This window comes from Geotrypetes seraphini, chromosome 1, assembly GCF_902459505.1.
Source record: "Geotrypetes seraphini chromosome 1, aGeoSer1.1, whole genome shotgun sequence".
NCBI lineage: Eukaryota > Metazoa > Chordata > Amphibia > Gymnophiona > Dermophiidae > Geotrypetes > Geotrypetes seraphini.
Window position 1 is genome coordinate 287,839,854 of NC_047084.1, and position 21,984 is coordinate 287,861,837.

Genomic DNA, 21,984 nt, shown 5'->3' on the forward strand with positions numbered 1-21,984 from the left:
GGGTGTACAGAACAAGACTAGAACATATGACCTAATGTGGTAGATAAGTTTCAGAGCAAGCTCCTGTCAAGGATAGGCCCATCTGCCTATCTACAGTATCTCTCTGAGAAGAAATGAAGAGTCTTAATGTAAATTCGTAATGTTGTTCCCAATGTAATACATTATCATAGAGCAGAAATCTAGAATATATATTTTTATAATCTGCTGCCTGAAGCTGAATGGCTAAGTCTTCATTCCAAGCCATCACATATTTATTGTAATCCAGTTCTTTAGTAGTATATTGAAGACATCTATGATGAAATCTTAGAGGAACTTTAATTTGAGCTCCCAAGGTGTAGAAAGAAGCCAACTCCTCCGGACTAGCAGTGGCAGCTCACTGTGCTTTTAACTTCCCTACACAGCTGCCGCTAGTGTTATTTTAGTGATTCCATCAGGCTGCCGTAGCTAGGCTGGCCGCCTCTGAGGAAAGAGAAAGTTGCATCAACTAAGGTGGGCTGGCCTACCAAAGGCTGCCTAATGGAATCACTAAAGTAACACTAGCAACAGCTGTGTGGGGAAGTTAAAAACACAATGAACTGTTACTAGGGCAGGGCTCGGCAACCTGTGGCTCTTCTTGCATGTGGCTCTCCAGACTCCAACCCTCCCCCCCCCCAGCCTACCAAGGTACCTGGTGGTTCAATGGGGATCTTTGTGGCAAGTGTGGCCTTCTCGCTCCTGCCTCCTCATGGCGGTGCCTTCTAAAATAGCTGTCGTGACCTCTTGCAGCTGTTCACGGTATTTTCTGTAGTACTGTGAGTTTGCAGCAGCCATTTTAGAAGGCAACCATGAGGAGGCAGGAGAGGGCTATGCTCCTGCCACAGACTCCAGCTAGACCACCAGGTACCTCGGTAGGCCAGGGGGGAGGGGAATCATGGGGTTGGGCAGGGTGATTAAAGGACATGGGAGCCAGTTAGGCAGGGTTGGGCGTCTGTCCCTTAGGGCAGACGTGATTCTGTATAAGATGCCGGTGTGCGATTCTCAGCCGCTTCTTAGGCGGTTGCAGAAACCAGCATCCTATACAGAATTTCCTCCTTAATATCCTCCGTGACAAAGAATTATGGACTCCAAAAGGAAAGATTCCTTCTAAAGGTAGAGATGTGATGCAGGGCCCTGGGAACAGCAGAAAAATACACCAGCTTTCCTGTGCATTACATGATACCCCGATTTATATTATAAAATAAGGTAGACAGAGCTAAAGTAGTCTGCTCTTAAATAATTAAATTTAAGGATAGAAACAAGTACCGCAGCTTATTGCCTAGTAAAGGCACAACAGGATTTGATGTGCTTTCATGAAACCTTGGAGAAATGCATCCTTACTAGTGACCCTGCAGAGATGGGAGAACTAGGCCAGAATCCATCTTTGCATTTTACTCAGAAGTGGAAGTCTTCCAAATTCCAATGCAAATCCACTCATAATGACACCATCGTTTCATTCATTCTCAAAGTGGCAAAGCTTTTTGTAAATATAAGAAAATATACACAGGCCGATGGATTTCAAAGTGGGCTATACTGAAGGAGAAGATGCCAGTTGTGTGTAAGAACAGGAAAGTGACACAGAAGGGACTGGTTACTGGAATCAGCCTTCAGCATTAAGGGGTCCTTTTACAAAGGTGCGCTAATAAGAATGTGCTAACTGATTTAGCATGCGCTAAACGCTAACGTGTCCATAGACTATAATGGGTGCGTTAGTGTTTAGCACGTGCTGAATCAGTCAGCGCGCGCTAAGTCGCTTAGTGCGCATTTGTAAAAGAGGGGGTTTATCTTGATGTACTGCACAAAAATGTGGGACTGTAGGGCAGCATCTTATATAACCCGCCTTTTAAGATGCGGTAGAGATTTCTAGCGCTGCCCAGAGTGCTACATGCTCTGACTTTCATAGAACTCCTATGAGCATTAGAGCAACATCAGAGCATTTAGCACTCCGGGCCATGGAAGAAACTTCTAAAAAAAGGGGGAGGGGGTGTTTAACTTGTTTTAAGCTTGATCATCTTTGGGTAATGATCAAGGAAAAACTGTCCAGACTGAGACGTTTCTACTCTAAACTTGTGATATTAATAATCCTTAAACCTCCTTCCTAGAGGCTGCAGGAATAATCCCTCTCTCCGACCTCCAGAGGCCACTTGGAATAATCCATCTGCACCATATCCAAAAAGGTCACTAGGAATAATTCCTGTCCTCCAGAAGGGCCACTAGGAATGAAAAATAAACAGGATACAGATCCTTCTGTGCTGAAGTTACCATCTCATGCAGTTTTAAAATAACCTGCTGTTGCTACCTTTTAATAACAAATCTATATGCTGACTGTATAAAACAGAAGTATCACCATGCCTCCAGTTCAGACACCCAAACAGCACATATTAACTTACCCCCACCCTTTTACAAAACTGCAATAGCAGTTTTTAGCGCAGGCCGGCATGCTGAATGCTCTGCAGTGCTCCCGACGCTCATAGGAACCAGGAGCAGCTCAGAACATTCAGCACGCCAGCCTGCGCTAAAAACTAGTATTGCGGTTTTGTAAAAAGAAGGGGTTAATATGAAATTGCTAGAAATTGTACATCTGTAGTTACTTTCTTTTAATAACTGAACCTTTATTGATACGAGTACACTGTCAAGGCTTTGCTGCTTCAAGGCAAAACAATGAACACTAATACTGAAATGAAATACCAACAAAATAAAAAGTTTTACTGCTTGCTGGACTCAAGGCTGTAGCCCAAACTGAACACAGCAGTACTTAAAAGTGTTGCTCCCATCTAGCTCAGATGAAAGAATGGCATCCGAAGTTTATTCTTAACATCATCTTGCCTTTCAAATGTTGTCACATAAGCAATGCTGATTAAGAACTTTCTCTTATATTAAGTGCTGCTCTGACTGGGGAAGACAGAAAACAGACTAAGCAAAAAATATATATATATATATATTATTTATGCTTAACCTGATTTGCACTATGCCTGACATTCTTTTGATATTCAGCCCAAATATCTTCTTTAAGGCTTTAATACCTGGCTGTTGTCTCATGACAAAAGGGCTAAAGGCTTTCTTCTGCCGGTCCAAAGAATGCTAGCTGCCTAAGAAGAGTATTCCTTATTGTAGTTACTTTCTGATTAATTTGGATCTTATTTTTCAAAAGCTGTCAAGAGAGCCACTCCCTCGGTTCCACCGTGCACATTTTCATTGCAACTGTAGAACTGTAGAAAGGGGAAGTCAATTAGCCCAGCACTGTGAATGGATGAATGTTTCCTGGCAATTTATAATTATTATGACTTAGATTTGTTTTATATGGTGAAAAACAGCATTATATTTCCCTCATATTTCATAGATCAGATTACTAATTACCAAATTCCAAGGATCTCCATTATCTAAGCAGTTTTCATAAAATATATTTAATGATTTTTGTGTCCTTACATCCTTCTGTTCCAACACAAAATTATGGCATGAGCTAATCCAACGAAACATGTCAAAAATTAAGTTTTATATAGATATATAAACTCTATATATTGTTATATATCTCCACATATAAACACAGCAATTCTATGTTAAATTATTAAATCATGATTTTAATTCATCCAGATTTTCACCAAGATTGTTTTGTTTGTTGTGTATATATGTGTGTGTGTGTGTGGGAGGGGGGGGGATTTGAATAAAAGCCAGCACTTAAAAGTTTTTCCTGCTTTATAAACCCCAGAATTGGGCATGCAATTCACCAGTAGAAAATTGTAAAAAAAAAAAACCTCAAAGTATTATTTGAGCCAAAAAAGGGAAAAGAATAAATAGTAAAAATTACCAAATAAAACCACAGTAGCGATTCCCCATGGCAAAAGCATTGAAGCCCATTCAGTTCCTATGGGCGTCAGTGCATTTAACCAGTGAGATTGTTGGTTAAATCGTTTTGAATATCGACTAGAAAGTTTTTGCTACCTATTAGAGCTTAATTGAAAGCAAATACTTCAGTATATATAAAAGGGATGGGACAAATTGCATTTGGAAAAAAAAAGAGCTTTCTATTGATCTGCAGAAAAATAATACAAATCTGCAGGGGGGAAAAAAAAAAGACAGTGATGAGTTTTTAACATAGGATCCAATTAGAAAACAACACACAAGCAAGTTTAGGCAGCTTTCTAGTCCAGAAATGTTCACATCTTCAACATAGAATACTTAGGGTCCATATCAATCAGTATCATTATGGTAAGTGGCATCAGCTGTCAGTGGCCCATTTCTTTGCACACTAATAGCTAGACCAATACCACTCTTAACCGAGGAACACAAGGCATTACATAACCCATGCTGTCCTGGCCTAGAAGAGATGAAGCAAAACCCTTCCACTCCTCTGGCTTCAACATCGCAAAAAAAAAAAAATGTGACACAGGGTGTAAAAACAACAACCCAAAAACACCCCAATTATAAAACAAAATAGGAAATATTTTCTTAAAATAATAGAAAAACAAGCTTCACTACAATGTTAAATGCACACGTTAAATGGCAAGTTTAGAGTTGTTAACAGCACAACTCCCATGACTCTGATACCCTTTTGCATCATCAGAATATCACAAATTGAGGCATTCTATGACATCCCATACCTGTATAAGCTAAGAATGTGTGGATGATGACATTTTATTTTTACAGCCCTTCTAATCATCTACTTCCTTGATAAAATATTCATACATGGTAAAATCTGTGTACAAAATATGTTAAGTGAACAAACTATCCCTGCCTTTTTTCTAAGCAGTGGTAGAGGTTTCTACTGCGGTTCGAAGCATATAAAATATATACAGCTAACATGGGAGGCTGGAAATGCTGGATGTCATAGATACCGTTTGTGATCCAGTGACTGCAGAAAAGTGAAGAGCCGCACAGATAAAAATAAAATATGTATATCTTTACATACTTATGGGATATTACAGAAAAAAACATTATGCCATAAAGGCAGAATTAAAAAAAACAAAAACCCATACCAATTACATACCGATACATATCTTATTTGTCTTATCCTTTTTTTTAACTGGCCAGTAAGATATGATCCAATGATTGAGTCCTACCTCTGAAGGTACATGTATTGTATTAAATTGTATCAATAAAGGACTCGGTCACATATTAATGCCTCATTCATATCAGATACTTCTTGTAGTTAATGTACTATTACAAATACATCCTAATCTTCAGTAAGAGAAGTTACACCTCCAACGAGAGGTCAATTGCAACTAGTAAAATTTTGTTGAACTCTACTGTAATAATGCTTGCCCAACAGGCTTAGAAAAATTGTGGTCAAACCCTTTAACAATATTAATGAGGCCAGCGACTCTCTCAGTACATCCAAGCGATTGTAGACTGAAGCAGAATGAGGGCGAGGCAATTCAGCATGCATCCAAGACTCCAGTTCAGATGACAGCCTCAAGTCTCATGCCATGGGTACCAGCCCATAAGGAAATTCTACTGGAAATGCAGACACAACAGCTGTATTTTGGCAGACATATTTATCTCCGCTCGTACATTTCCACTATGGAATTTCCATTTTTATTGTCAAGAAATGTGCCCAGAACAGCAGCTTTAGCAGCTAGCCTTGCCCTTATGAAATGCCAAGGTAATCTCATGAAGCTCACACTAAGCATCATAAATTCTTCAGTCGATTGTACAGCTCTCTCTTGCTTTTCTCTCCAGCCCATGTTCGGCTCTTTGTACGAAACCTTTTGAGTTCTTCCTTGAAATCTTCATGATGCATAGGCCGATATCCTTGAGGTTCACAATATCCCTGGAGAGTGGAGGGGAGAAAGTCCACTAGTTAGTAATGAAGCATTTCACTCAAATTTATTTTCCTTAAGATACTATAACTACTTCAAGGATAAATCTGTCTAACTTTCTTTAAAAAAAGTAAACGGTGAAATTTATACTTGACTGTTTATTTCTTTCCTTTATTCCTGCCTGACCAGTCCAGACAAGTTTGTTATTTCCTTTGACAACAGATGGAGACAAAGGTAAAAGCGAAGGGCTGACCACTCCCCCTTACAAAGAGCTTTTTCTGCCTTGTACTATTCTATGTGAACGCTAAGAACCCAGGTTCAATAACCATAAAAAATAGTGGTCCTTGAACTTCCAAAACATCATCAGAACCAAACTTGATGCAGTCAAGAATGTCTCACCCAGAATGGAAGACTTAGGGCTCCTTTTACTAAGCTGCGATAGCGGTTTTAGCGTACGCTGAATTGCCGCGGGCGCTAGACGCTAACGCCAGCATTGAGCTGGCGTTAGTTCTAGCCGCGTAGCGCGGGTTTGGCGCACGCGGCAATTCAGCGTGCGCTAAAAAGGCTATCGTAGCTTAGTAAAAAAAGCCCTTAGCCTAGTGGTTAGAGCAGCAGGCTGTAAGCCAGGGTTCAAATCCTTCTTCTAATGTTGCTCCTTGGGATCTTCGTCAAGTCTCTTCACCCTACAAATACCTACACCCTACAAATACCTTCACCCTACAAATAGATCATAAGCCCACTTGGACAGGGAAATAACACCAAGGACCTGACTGCAACTTGCATTGAGCTTGGATCTGGAAAATGGAAATAACTAAAACCCACAGATAAGAAAAACTCACTGATCTACCACTATAATAATTATTCTGTGTGGATGAATGTCACATTAGGAAATGTTCCTAGATGAAAAAAAAAAGTTTGATTCATGGAGCAGCTGGTTGAGGAACTGGCATCAGTGGGGGTTGTTAGTGGGATGCAGAAATTAGTGTAAGTGGTAACATGATCACATTTGACTTAATAGTTGGAGTGAAGACACTAGAGATATCTACTGTGTTAGTATTTAGAAAACAAAGGATGTTAATTAACGAACTAAAGTTGGTACTGGACAGACTTGCACGGTCTGGGTCCCAAATGTGGTGATTTGGTGTAGAATGGGCTAGGGAGGGCAAAAACGGGAGTTCCACTAACTTGGAACATGAGGATGTTAGTGGCCAGATTTTATGGTAGATATCCTGCAAGCAGGATGGTTGGATAGGCTGGAGTGAGCTTGGGCGGCAACTTCAGCATTTGGAACTTAGGACAATACCAGGTGGACTTTACACTCTATGACCCAGAAATATCAAAGAAGAGACAAGTTAATTTAATCATGTATTTTTAATGGGTATAACTAATGAGCAGACTGGATGGACCATTCAGGTCTTTATCTGCCGTCATTTACTATGTTACTATGTTCACTTTCAAAAGGGCAGCTGTATTACAAATGAGAAAAATGTTTTTAAGAAAGGCGGTGTAATTAAAAACTTCCCAGTTCAAGGAAAGCCAAAAGCAGCTAGTAAATTTTATGGCATTGGAACTAAGATGTACAGACTGAAAGACAGGAAGATGGGTAGTTGATTTTCTACATTTTAGATGGCTGCAGACTGAGAAGGAAAGGTAATTTTTAATAACATGAAATTGCCAATTGGCTTGCACCTCAGTTATGTATATTATATTTGTTTTTAAAGAAGCCATTACTTAAAAAAAAAAGTAAAAAAATATAAAAAACAATTTTAAAGGGACACTGTGGAGAGGAACCCAAAAAAGTAGCATTGCCCTGACTGAGTGATCATCTTCCACGTGTGCTACTGACAGCTGCTTCAGCATCCCCGCTCTGAAGAGGCTCACCGTAGCTATAATAGAAGTGAATGGGAGAACCAGACTTCCGCTGTTAGCGGCGCACATGAAGGATGGCTCAGTCAGGGTAAATATTACTGCTTTTTGGGTTCCTCTCCAGTGTCCCTTTAATGAAGGTTTATTATTAGATATGTGCATCTTCTATATTAGTGATTGCAAATATGGGACCTGCTCGACCTTCTTTTTGCTTATCAGCTAGCATTACTGTTTGTGCGGCCCCAGACAAATTTTTTTCTTCCAATGCAGCCCAGGGAAGCCAAAAGGTTGGATACCCCTGATTTAATGGGAAAGAGTCAACAAGGATTTGGCTAAGAGAAGTCTTGCCTCACCAATCTGCTACTTTTTTTGATAGCATGAATATACATATAGATATAGATATAGAGTAAGTGAGCCAGTTGATAGCTTTTGATAATGTCCCACAAGAGAGATTCCTGAGGAAATTAAAAAGCCATGGGATAGGAGGCAATGTTCAGCAGTGGATTGGAAACTGGTTAAGACAAAAGAAACAGAGTAGGACTAAATAGGAATCTGTACTAGGACTCGTGATTTTTTAGCATATTTATAAATTATATGAGAATCAGAACAATGAATGGTCAAATTTGCAAATGACACAAAATTATTAAAATTCATGCAAACTGGAGAAACCAATGCCATCTCTGGCTTTTTTCTCTTTCTCCATCTAGTGGCAAAAAAACATGACCCATTTATCTGGACTGGTGTGGCATGACTGTTGAGTTTTGCAGTATATGGACAATAAAGGAACATTTAAGTATTTCTAGTTGGCTTATCAACTACCTTAGGTGGATCCAGAAAAACAATTCTCTACCAATGTCAGTAATGATCTGTGTGTTGCTCTCACTTCTGATCCTTGAGGGCTAGAAATGGTTCATGTTTCCAGGGCTTCCCTAATGTGTATGATGAAATGCATATGCATGCATCCACCTCTACTGTATGCAAATCTTACCTATGCATATTCATTAGGGATGTCCTGAAAACCTGAACCATTCGCAGCTCTTGAGGTCCAGACATGAATACCAACTGGCTGATATTCAAAGTGAATTTAACTGGCTGGGAATGGCCATCAACCAGTTAACTTACTTGTATGTGGTTATCTGGTCATTTTCAGCGGCATAAGTGGGCTATGGTGGGAGCATTCTGGAGGCAAAGTCCAGTTAGCTTCCAATATTCAGAACTAACCGGCTATGTTTAGTGCATAAATAGGACTGTATAAATATCTGCCCTATATTTATGTACTAGCCCAAGGCCAGTAAAGTCTGAATATTAACCAGGCATCCGCTAGCTGGCTTTTAGAAAACTGGAAATTCAGTGCCAAAGCCTGCACAGGGCCTAGAACTGAATTTCTGGCTTTAGTGCCAGCAACGGACAAAAAAATTCTGTCTGACACTGGCTGAATAACCCATCAGTATGGACTGATCTAGACTGGCGATATGGAAAAAGACCATCTTGGAAGCAAACATCTGATGTTTACCCATTGCAGAATGGTATTTGAAGGTGATGCTTTGTAGGTACTGAAACAAATCTCTGTTAACCCAGATGATGTAATAGGTAAAATAAAAAACTAAAGAGCAGCAAATCACCTAAACCAGATGATATACATACCAAATACTGAAAGAACTCAAAGTTAAGAGCAGCAATGGACAAAAAAGTTCTGTCTGCCGCTGGCTGAATATCAGTTAGCAAGAGTCTGTGATCTCTAGGCTGGCAAGATCTGACAAAGCACCAGACTAATACTCCCTAGCCCAATCTTCCATTCAAAATAAAAAGTAGCCTCTTCCTAAAGATGCCACGTATTCAGTGCAACAATGTCTCAAATTACTTACTTGGTACTTTGGGAAAAACTCTTTATATCCACCTTTCAAAATGTACATTTCTGGATAGTGCAGGTTAGGGTACTCATTTTTCTTTCGGTCTTTCTCTCTGATGAACCGACACCTATAAGCACATACAAGAATGTGGTTGTGATTAATATAAGCTATCATTTTAAAATGGTACTTTCCACAAGGGCTCACGAAGAGGATTAAGGTCTTAACAGTATGCAGGAAGAATCAAACCAAATTATCTGGAAAATAATTTACCCTGTGTTTTGTGATACCTTTTAACAAACCAACAAAAGAATAATCGGCTCATAATCACTCAAGGTGTGACATCAATACCTAGATCAAGTTAAATTAAAAAAAAAAAAAATTGGGGGGGGGGAAAGAGATTTAAGCTGAATTTGTATTGAACTATATTTTTCCCTTTTTTACCAAATTACAAACATGTTAAAACCTATACTTAAGGGTCCATAATAACATAGTTGTAAAATTACAAAAAAGGCAGAATACAAGTCCCAATCCCTTCCCATTAACCTGTGTTATTTTCCCCTTAAAGCACTTTGAACTCGGTGCTGAAAATGAGTGCAAGAGTGAATGGGGACCTACTATGGGTTTCCTCAGACAGGGTTGTACTTAGTTACAAGTGTGGCCCTTTTATGATGGTACCCAGGAGCATCTGCTTACATGTTAGAAGCCCAATGCTTCAAGGCAGCTTTTAACTGGTAGTCTTCCAGGAACAGTTCAGCTTGCAAAGTTTAACGCAAGTTGCATTATTCATGTATCATTGAAGCCATTGGTATTGAGTTACTGCAGCAGTAAAATGCCAACTTTTACTATAATTTAGTAACTTCCCCTCTTATGGGGGTTTTATTTTTGTCCTGAAAATGCATTTTGGGTTAATCTTATTGTTGTGGCAAGTAGAATTAGATTCAGTATACTTACATTCTGGGACCTCTTTCTGAAGAAAATTCACAGTGAAAGATTAAAATCACTCTCTTGTCCTGATGGAATGGCACGATGGGGGTTTTTAACAGGTAATCTTCCACATCTTGCTCCATAGGTAGGTTTATTGCACCCTGAAACAAAAAATTTCCAAGTAAATACAGGTGGCAAAATATACACCCAATGTTTTATTAAGAATGAATACATAGGGATTAATATTCAAAATCACTTATGCATTCAGCATTCTCTCATGGATTAGATAATGTATACATTTTGGCCATATAAGTTACTATAGGGTAAATTCTATACAGGTAAGTAAAAGTCAGATATATGGCAGAGGAGCACACCAAACTGTTAAAGAAGACAGGCATAGGTTTGAGGTTGTGCACCAAATTTTAGCCACAACAAATTACGCCAGATCTATGGCTGGCATAAATGGTGGTGCCTAAATGCCTTTGAGCTGGCCTAAAGTTAGGTGCATTCTATAATGATAACTAACTTTAGGTAATTTTTTTTGAATTTACCCCACAGTGCCTAAATATCTATAAATTAGAATACAAATAGGTACCTTCTTACCCTTCATAATTGGGACTTTTTATAAAATTACTCTCATATAGGGTAATTCTATAAAGAGCCACCTAATTTTATACAGTAAGAATGCTTGTATAGGAGAAATTAGGTCTTGCTTGCTAATTTGCGTTCCTTTAGTCCCTCCAGACTGTCCCAGAGAAGATTGAAGCGGAGACTTAGAGGAGACATGATAGAAACCTTCAAGATCATGAAGGGCATAGAAAGGGTAGACAGGGACAGATTTTTCAAGTTACGGGGAACCACAAGTACAAGGGGGCACTCAGAGAAATTGAAAGGGGAAAGGTTTAGAACAAACGCCAGGAAGTTCTTTTTCACTCAGAGGGTGGTGGACACATGGAACGCGCTACCGGAGGATGTGATAAGCAGGAGCACGCTACAGGGCTTCAAAGAGGGTCTGGACAGGTACCTGGAGGACAAAGGGATTGAGGGGTACAGATAGGAGTAGAGGTAGGTAATAGGGATAGGATTAGAGGATTTGAGGCAGTTACAAAATTAGTCAGGGACACTGTTCAGGCAATTAGGCCTGATGAGCCGCCGTGGGAGCAGACCGCTGGGCAGGATGGACCTCTGGTCTGACTCAGCGGAGGCAACTTCTTATGTTCTTATATCCACCCCTACCAGCAGGTTGAGACTGAAAACTTCTGATTCTTGAATGAGATTATGTCTATGCTGTGAAGTCTCAGAGAACTAGTATCAATGTCCAAAATCAGAATACTAAGACCCCTGAAACCTTCTTCACTATGCTATGCTCAGCCCTTTCCATGTTTGCAGTACAGAAACCCAGCAAACAGTTTAACAATCATGAGCTCAATGGCTTTTTAAAATCTAAACCAACTTCTTGCAGATGCACCTATGCCACATAACCTAGCCAACACTGCAAGTAACTCATGGAAACTCATACAATAAAAAAGAACAGATTAGGCTGGGATCTGGGCCAGTCTGGATGACTAAAGGAAAGCAAATTAATAGTTAAGACCTAATTTCTCCTTCTTTAACTTCCCTCCAGAATGGCCCAGAGAGGTCTGATGGGAAGTATCAATGCAGTGAAATCACGGCACTCAGGCACCAAAATCCATGTCTTATTGAGCCAGGACGACCACTTTATAGAGCCACACAAACAAAAGTGAACCCCCTCTACCCCCAGATTTCCACTAGCTTTCAGTCCATGACCCTGATTGACCCCCCTGGTGAAATGGGTCTTAAGGATTGCAGGAACCAACTTCCCACCCAGGAGATAAACCAACGCAATGCTTTCATTAATCTACAGAGCAACAGTTGCCTCAGAAGATGCGGCTCCTTACTGACTGCCATCCAACAAAACAAAAAGCCATTGAGAATGGTGAAACTCCTTTGTCCTGTGCAAGTACTCTTTCAACACTCTCAACACCACATTCTCCTTGGAAAATACTACAAAGTGTTTCCTACAGGACAAGACCTGCAACTTCAAAATATGCTTAGCTGACAAGATAGCAACTAGAAATACTGCTTTCAAGATGAAATCTTTAATCGAACAGGAACGCAAAGGCTCAAAGAGGGGTCACAGCAGCACAGATAAAACTAAATTAAGTTCTTAAGGGACAAAAGGCAGATAGGGACAAATGAGATTAACCTCCTATGAAACCATCTCCTTAGATTACTCTGGAGCCTATCACCTCTTAACTTCATCCTATGCCCTCTCATTTCAGTGCTTCCTTTCAAATGAAAGAAACTTAACGTGTACGCATTTAGGCCACATAGGTATTGAAACGTCTTTATCATATCGCCCCTCTACCGCCTTTCCTCTAAAGTATACAGATTTTAAGTCTGTCCCCATACGCCTTATTAAGAAGACCATACACCATTTTAGTAGCCTTCCTCTGGACCGACCTCAATCCTTTTTATATCTTTTTGAAGATGCAGTCACCAGAATTGTACACAATACTCTAAATGGGGTCTTAGCAGTCTTATACCAGGGCATCAATACCTCCTATTTCATACTGGCCATACCTCTTTCTATGTATTCTAACATCCTTCTAGCTTTCGCTGTCACCTTTTCAACCCATCTGGCCACCTAAGATCAACACATACAATCACACCCAAGTCCTGCTCTTCTGCTGTGCACATAAGTTCTTTACCCTCTAAACCATACTGTTCTTAGCATTAAATTTTAGCTTCCAAATTTCAGACCATTCTTCAAGTTTCGCCAGGTCTTCCTGTCTGTTTGGATAAATTGAATGCATCCAAGACAAAATTATTGTGGCTTGGCCCGAAACTGGATTATCTCCTTCGTTCTGTAGCATTGGCCTCTGAAATCTCTTTACAAATCAAATTTTCTGCTAAGATTTTGGGAGTCCTTTTCAATTCTTCGCTCTCTTAAGGATCACATTAGTTCTGTGATCAAGAAATGTATAAATTAATATCTGAATTCGTACATAAAAAGAAAAAAAATGGTCTTAGAGATATTTGGAGCATTGAGATTAAGCATCAGATTAATGCATCTCAATGGCCACGACTTTGGTCTTGGAGGTTAAAATGCACATTGTCAGCTTCTATGAGACAAACTTGGTTTTTTATTTTACATAGAGCTTTATGGACCCCCACACGTTTACATAGAATAGATAGCTCTAAGTCTAATAGATGCTGGCATTGTCATCTTGAACCAGGGACATTAGATCATCTTTTATTCTATTGTCCATTCATATTAATATTTTGGAAATCAATTTGGCCTCAAATTAATAGGATGTTAGAAAATCCGGTAGCCTTGACATATGATACGATTATGTTTGGTACTGCAATGAGAGCTCGAAGTCAAATTTCATCAAATAACAATAAACTATTATTTATATTGACCGGAGTAGCAGTACAGCAAATTACACATAATTGGAAAAATTATGACAGATTGAACTATAATTTTTGGTGGAACTCAGTTTGCCATATATATAAGATGGAGCGTACATTTGCAACACAAAAAGGATATATGGATAAGTTCAAGAAGATTTGGGGACCATTAACAGATTTTTGCAATGAATGATTTTAATTTTTTTTTTCCCATAATAAGATAATGGTTAAAGAAGGGAGGGAGGGAAGGGGTAAGGAATTTATTCTCTTTATTATACATTATAAAAAATATATCATAATGAATAGTCCTATGAGAAATTAATGTGATAAAGGGAGAGAAAAGGGTTCATAATTAAATAATAATTGATAAAATCATTACAATATATATGTTATATAAATTCATAAGAAAAATAATATAAAATATGGTTTATATAAAATACATTATAGAGATATCAAGTGTATTGTTAAGATAAATGTATGGAAAATTTATAACACTTGTTGATATGTGAAAAAATCAATAAAAAAAAAACTTAGAAAGAAATGTATTTTCAATCTGCGAATGCTGAGGAAAGTCAGACATCTTTTTCATCAACAACATTTTTCAATTCTGGTTCAGTCGATTATTTTATCTCATCTTGACTATTGTAACGCCCTCTATCTCGGTATTACAAAAAACTGTCTTTCTAGATTACAATTGATCCAGAACACTGTTGCCAGATTGATTTTCAGGAAATATAAGTTTGATCATGTAACACCATCTATTATAATAAAATGCTAAGCGCATATGCGCACTCTTACCACGTGCTTCCCTGATCCCTGATCTGTCGGGCTGTGGCCAGCAAGAGTGCGCATGTGCTACACCAGGACTCCAGTACGCCTTCGGTTCCACGGTGGCAGGGATGGTAGAAACGTTAGAGAGGCGGCTGTCGGCTTCAGGCGCGCGTGGCAGGGCCGGCAGCAGTTAACACGCTGTGACTCCCCCCCCCCCCACAGCAGTCCCTACCCGGCACACCACTAACACGCTGCGACTCCCCCCCTCCTCCGCCGACCCTACCCGGCACACCAGAAACCCCCGTTGACCTTCCCACCGCTAGACAGCCAACAAACCTTGCAACTCCAGCAGCGTCCCAGGCACAGTAAACACGCTGCTTCGCGGTCTTCTACTGGCCTAATTTCCTCTGCCGCATCCCTGATGACATCATCAGAGACACGGCAGAGGAAATTAGGCCAGTAGAAGACCGCGAAGCAGCGTGTTTACTGTGCCTGGGACGCTGCTGGAGCTGTGCGGTTTGTCGGCCGTCTAGGGGTGGGGGGGTTGACTGGGAGGGTCAACGGGGGTTTCTGGTATGCCGGGTAAGGTCGGCACGGCGGAAGGGGGGGGGTTAAAAACATGCTGTTCAGGGGGATGGGAGGCAGGCAGGCTGGCATCGGTGGGGTTTCAATGGAAACATGCTGCTCAGGGAGATGGGAGCCTGGCAGGCAGGCTGCCATCGGAGGAGGGGTGGGGGGGTTTAAATGGAAACATGCTGCTCAGGGGGATGGGAGGCAGGCAGGCAGGCTGGCATCGGGGGTGGGGTGGGACAAAGTCTGGAAGATAATGATGGGGACATAGGAAGGAGGCACTGGGGGCACTAAGGACATAGGATACATTGAGGGCACTAAGCAGGACAGAAGCACTGGGGGCACTAAGGACATAGGAAGGAGGCACTGGGGGCATTATGGACACAGGAAGGAGGTACTGGGGGCACCAAGGACATAGGAAGGGGTACTAAGGACATGGGAAAGAGGCACTAGAGGCACTAAGGACATAGGAAGGGGCACTAAGGACATAGGAAGGAGGCACTGAGGGCACTAAGGACATAGGGAGAGACACAGACAGAAACAATGACAGACAGACAGGCAACATGCAAGGAGAGAGAGACAAAGAAAAAAAAAAAACCAGACAGACAGACATCTACTCTAGTACCCGTTAATGTAACGGGCTTAAAGACTAGTTACCTGCATTGGCTTCCTGTGTATTTTAGAGTCCAGTTTAAATGTGCCTGTGTCATTTTCAAAATTCTTCTTTGGAATTTTTTCCCCGTTAGTCCCTCTATCTTGGAATCTTTATAGATTCTCTTTTGCAAGGGGCAATCAACAATTTAAGCTATCTTGTCCATCTAGTAAAGGTATCAAAAGAATCAAAGCTTTTGGTCAATCCCTGTCCTTCAAGTTCACCCAACTTTGGAATGATCTTCCACTTTTACTGCAAAGTTCTAGTTCTCTTTTACCCTTTCGCAAGTCTGGCAGGGCGGGGGAGCCGACGTGGGCTCTTTGGACGTAGCCAATCAGAGACAGAGAGTCAGGGCTGGAAGGGACGTGATGACACATATTGACAGCCACTCTAGCCAATAAGATATCAGCACTCTAGGACTAACTCCGCAACAGGAAGAAAGAGGGACGGACGAAAGGCTTGACAATCGGAGCTTTCTGCAAGCCAAAGGAACAGCGTGCAGTCCGACAGCCAGGCCAGGGAAAAGAAGTTCATTGTTGTGGGCGCGGGACCGGGGTGGGGGAAAGCCATCAAAACAAAAATCGCAAATAATCGAAATTGCGAGTGTAGAAACCACAAATACAGAGGGAGAAGTGTATTGGCTAGATTGTGTCTCCAAGATTATGCTGTTCTTTACCCTTCCTTGAACTTTTGAAAAAGATAGATTATAATTTTTTTTAAAAGTTAAATGCATACACAGAAAAAGGGAAATGGTTCTGTACAGATGCTACTGTACCCTTAATCTAATTCACAACATTCATATTCAATTCATGCTTAGAATAGTTTGCAAGGTTGTTTGTACCTTAATGTGTCCTCCTTCATATTCATAGGGATATCTGCAATCAATTATTACACAGTGCTCAACCAAGACTTTGAATTTTCCACTCAGCACAGCCATCATCTGAACAAAAATAAAGAATAAATAACATAGTAAATGACAGTCGTATCTTTTTTACCTTCTAACCAGGCATGGGGCTCTCTTACCCAGTTAACTGGCTTTAAATAATGACCACCATAACTTTATTTAGGTGTTTAGAATATGACCTATTTATGCAATGAAGTTATTAGAGTTTAAGTTATGATCATATTTTGAGTATAAACTATGCTGAAATACAGACCATCCCAGAAGTTCACAAACTATTTTTCTAAGTACTGTAGCCTTTTCCCACTTCTCCCGTTTACCCTTTCTTCATCAGGCCTACCCTATGACATTCTCTTCATCTCAAAATAGAGTGAGAGATCCGGGTGAATATTTGTGTTAGGAACTCGAGTCCTGAAAAAGTATTTTAGCCAATTCAAGAGCTACTACTAGTAGAACAGTCTCAAAGCCCATATCTGGTTTCATCTGCTTTGCTAATAGAGCTCTACTGGAAATGGCTGTGGAGACTTAGGAGGGCTTAAGAGGTTTCCTAGTTACCATTTCCGGAGTGATATATTTCAGATCCTGATGTTGTCCTTCAATGGTCTTTAGGAGAAAGGCCTATAATTTAAAAGAACAGCACAGTCAGTAATGCCATCTGGTAAAATATGCCTCTGTTCTGCAGTTTTTCAAACTTTATGCCATGACAAGAAAAATTATTTTTGTTACCTTGGAGAAATCACCAATGAGCTCTCTCTGATCATTATCCAAAATGTTCTCAATTTGATCATGACAAAAGGACTTTGATCTTCCTTTTCTCATTTTCTGATGGGGGGGAAAAGGAAGAAACAAAAAAGGTCAAAAACAAAACTAAATGAGATCAATATACAATCAGCTCTTATCCCTAGAGATAGAGCAGAAATTGCCAGCCTTGTATTTCTAAACAGATCAATTCAAGCATTTTCTTGCTGTGCTCATCTCTTACTGGGAAGACGTTCACAAGCTTACAAAAAATAAGAATGGGTAATCTGACTTTGAGTTAGCCTTTCCTACATGAAAACTTTTATTAAGGAACTTGAGAGTATCAATATATAACAGAAGAACAAAGGAAAATATTATTTCCTCTCACATATAAACATAATCTTTCAAGATAGCTTTCAGTGCTTTATATTTCCCTCCCTCCTCCCTACCCCTAACTTCCCTTTCCATCCTCCTTCTTTACTCTAGTGGGGAAGCACTCCAAATTGCCCATAACAGAAAGTAGAATACACCCCATGCAACTTGGTATGTGTGTCTTCCCAAGAAGGAGGAGTTTTGACTTTTATAACCTGAGACATTTTTTTTTCCTCTAAGACAGGATGGTAATTGTCTGGATCAACAGTGGACATTTTCCGCTGTAATCAGTATAAGATTAGCAGAAAGAACAGATAGTAGGGCGGTGATTAATTTAAGGTAATAGGTACAATTAAAAATTTTTAAAAAAAAATAATGTCTTTATTAGAGCAAAAACTAATACAAACACAACAAAGAGTAGCATAAAACAGAAAACCCATCTACCTCCACCATATCATCTGTGAATACTATAAAAAGCACTAAAAATGATGCATGCCCATGCCTATTATTAAGCACATAATTTAATTGAATAATGAGTCAATCAGTGCTGATAATTGGAATTAAGTTATGGGACTCATAATCAAAACTTTTAAATGTCTAAAAACCAGCCTAAGTCGGCACCTGGACGTCCTAATAGCAGGGATGTCCAAGTGCCGACAATCAAAACCAACTGTCTGGACATGCAGCAGCATTTCTAAGCTGTTGTGCGTCCAGAGATCAAAGGGCATGTTGTGATGAGGTGTATTATGGGTGGGAATCGGGTGGGCTTCAAACTGGGCGTACTGCAGCCATAATCAAAGCTTTCCTAGAGGGAACTTAGACACCCGCAGTTCCATAAAGGTGCCCAAACTGAGAGACCACCACTGGAGGATTTAAGGTATGGAACCCCCCCCTCCTTATTCCCCCCGTGGTCACAACCCCCTTCCACCACCCAAAGAGTGGGGAAAAAAAAAAAACCCGTAGGTTTCACATCACCTTAGCTAGTTTGGGGGATTCCTGACGGCTCAGCTGATGGGGATTCCCCATGTCAGGATCAGCTGAACCGCAGAGCCCTACACCCCTGGACCTTCCCTGATATCCCGGACCTTCCCTAATATCTCTGCCTCCCTTCCCATATTCCCCCAATATTCCTGTGGCCCCCATCTCTGGACCCACCCCTGTACCTTCGGATGATAAAATGGCAATCTGGGAAGGCCACTCCCTCCTACCTGCAGCTTCGTATGCTGCAAATAACAGGGCTTCCCCCTCCAATCGCATCTTGGGATGAAGTGAGAAGGACTGAAGGCACTAATTGGCTCAGAATGCCTTTGGCCCCTAACCACTGCATCCCAAGATGCATTGGGATGGGGAAGCCCCATCATTTGCAGCAGCAAGCAACACTGTTCGCGGGGGGAGTGGCCTTCCCTCTTGCCATTTTCTCATCTGAAGATACAGGGGGTCGGGGGATGTGCGTATGGAGGGGCATAACCAAAAGTGTGCCTAAGTCTGAGGTTGGACATTTTGTGCAAAGATATCCACAAAACCAGTAGGAAAAATGTCCATTTTCAAAGCTGCCAAACATCTATCTTTTATTTTTGAAAATGAGCTAGGTATAAGTTTTGGTCCTTAGGACGGCTACCTTTTTTTGCCCATTTTCAAAAATAAAAACGTCCATATGAAAAATGTACAAAAGGAGAAATTAGATTCTTACCTGCTAATTTACTTTCTTTTAGCTTCTCCAGACCAGTGTAGGTTAATCTTACAAGCAGGTATATATCTCATCATGACCAACAGGTGAAACAAAACTGTGGAATAGTACATAAGAGGTACCTTCTACTATTCCTACTCTGAACAGGAGTAATAACTAATATACCCAAATGCTGTTGGAAAATGCAGAGGAGAGATCCCAGTAAGAAAATGTCCCCACAGCTTGCCAGCCGAGCCACAGCCGCTTTTCTTCAATTCTCCCCGGCCCTAGAAAAATACTAGAACCTGCAGAAAAAACACAAAAACTGCACGTGCAACAGCTACAAGAACAACACAACAATAGACAGGGTGGGGACCTATACCAGTCTGGAGAAGCTAAAACAAAGTAAATTAGCAGGCAAGAACCTAATTTCTCCTTCTTTAGCAACTCTCCAGACTGGTATAGGTATCTTACATGCGGGACGTATCAAAGCAGTCCCCATCATGGGTGGGACCCCCGAAGGGCCGACACCATAACATATTCACCCAACACCGCATCCTAATGTGCCTGAACATCCACACAGTAGTGTCTGACAAAGGAATGCAAGAAAGACCAGAACAGCAGTTTTACAAATGTCCATTGGAGGCACTAGCGAAGACTCATCCCAAGATGCCGCCTGACCCCAAGTTGAATGAGCCTTGAGAAATTCTGGAACAGGTTTTTTCTTGGGTCCTCTGCACATAAGAGTGAAGAATCCAACAGACATCTAGCTTGCACAACTGTTTCTGCCTAATTGACATGAAAAGGAGACACTACCTTTGGCAGAAAAGAAGGAACAGGCCTCAATACTACCTGCTCTCTAGAAAACTCCAAGAAGGAAGACCTACAAGAGAGAGCCTGCAGCTTTGAAACATCTCTAGCAGAAGTAATAGCCAACAAAAAGACTGCCTTAAGAATAAGGTCCTTCAACGAGCAGACGGGCAAAGGCTCAAAAGGAGGGCACACCAGCCCAGACAAGACCAGATTCAAATCCCAAGAAGGAACCGCGGCCACACGGGAGGCTTGAGCAAGTTGGCCGCCCACAAGAAGTGAACGACATCAGGAATGGCAGGCAGTTGCTGACCTCGTAACAACCCACAAAAGGCCGACAAGGCCGCCAGTGGAACACGGAGAGAAGACTAAGCCAGGCCCCCCTGTCCAGGCCATCTTGCAAGAAGTCTAAGTTCTTGGGCAGGGAAGCATGAAAAGAGACCACTCCACGTGCCCCACACTCATCCTCAAAGATTCACCAAACCCGCACATAAGCCCGAGATGTGGAAAGTCTCCAGGACCCCAAGAGGGTGGAGATCACTTTATCTGAATACCACTCTTACATAGGCGTCCCCTTTCAAGAGCCAAGCCGTAAGACAAAAGGGATTCTGATCGAACATGAGAATGGGGCCCTGAGTCAGCAGATCAGTTGAAAGAGGATCTGACACCAGATCCACATACCACGGACAGCAGGGCCAATCCGGAGCCAACCAAACCACAAGGCCTGGGTGATGAACAATGCGGAGAACTCTGCCCACTAATGGCCACGGAGGGAACACATACAACAGCCCTTCCATTGGCCATGGCTGAACCAGAGCATCCAGGCCCTCGGCCTGACTGTCTATGCGACGACTGAAGAAGCGGGGTGTTTTGACGTTGACACTCGTGGCCCTCAGGTCCATCAGGGGCTGACCCCAAGACTGCACTATCAACTGAAAGGCCACATGGCTTAGACACCACTCTCTGGGATCTAGCACATGACGACTGAGGAAGTCCGCCTGAACATTCTCCACTCCAGTTATGTGGGAGGCTGAGATGTCCTGAAAGTGGGACTCTGCCCAGACCATGAGCAGAGCCGCCTCCTGTGCTACCTGAGTGTTCTCGGTGCCCCCCTGACAATTGACATAGGACATCACCGTGGCATTGTCCGACAGAACTCTGACTAACTTGCCCAACAAGAAGGAGCGGAAGGCTAACAGCGCCAGACGGACGGTCCTGGTCTCAAGCACATCGATTGACCAGGATGCCTCCTCTTTGGACCAGGTGCCCTGAGCGGAGTGACCTAAACACTGAGCTCCCCAAACGAAGAGACTGGCATCGGTGAGAAGCACCAACCACTGTGGTTGATCCAGATTCGTCCCTTGAACAAGATGAGAGGTCTGGAGCCGCGCCCAGCCTCTCAGAAGAACAGGGAGATCCAAACTGTGCCTCTGGGGCAACCACCTCCGAAGCGGACGCATATGGGTTCGTGCCCACCTTACTACATCTATGGACACCGCCATCAACTCCAAGACTTGGAGGAAATCCTGCACCCAAGGAAACCGGGACGCCATAAGTAGGCAAATCTGAGATTGCAATTTGCTTACCCGGGCCTTTGGAAGGAAGACCTTCCCCAAGGAAGTGTCGAACAGAACCCCAAGGTACTCCAGACGCTGAGA

General features: G+C 41.6%; 1 protein-coding gene across 1 annotated transcript in view; it reads right to left on the bottom strand.

The window, feature by feature from the left end:
• Window positions 1–3,403: 3,403 nt before the first annotated feature.
• The window catches only part of CDC25B (cell division cycle 25B), a 64,224-nt gene continuing 45,643 nt past the window's right edge, over window positions 3,404–21,984 (bottom strand). The window contains exons 11-16 of the mRNA XM_033953211.1: window positions 17,467–17,562; window positions 17,296–17,358; window positions 16,681–16,779; window positions 10,439–10,572; window positions 9,503–9,614; window positions 3,404–5,782 (exon numbers count right to left, since the gene is read on the bottom strand). Coding sequence (XP_033809102.1) covers window positions 5,642–5,782; window positions 9,503–9,614; window positions 10,439–10,572; window positions 16,681–16,779; window positions 17,296–17,358; window positions 17,467–17,562 — 645 coding nt within the window. The 3' untranslated portion in view covers window positions 3,404–5,641. The remainder of the gene's footprint in view (window positions 5,783–9,502; window positions 9,615–10,438; window positions 10,573–16,680; window positions 16,780–17,295; window positions 17,359–17,466; window positions 17,563–21,984) is intronic.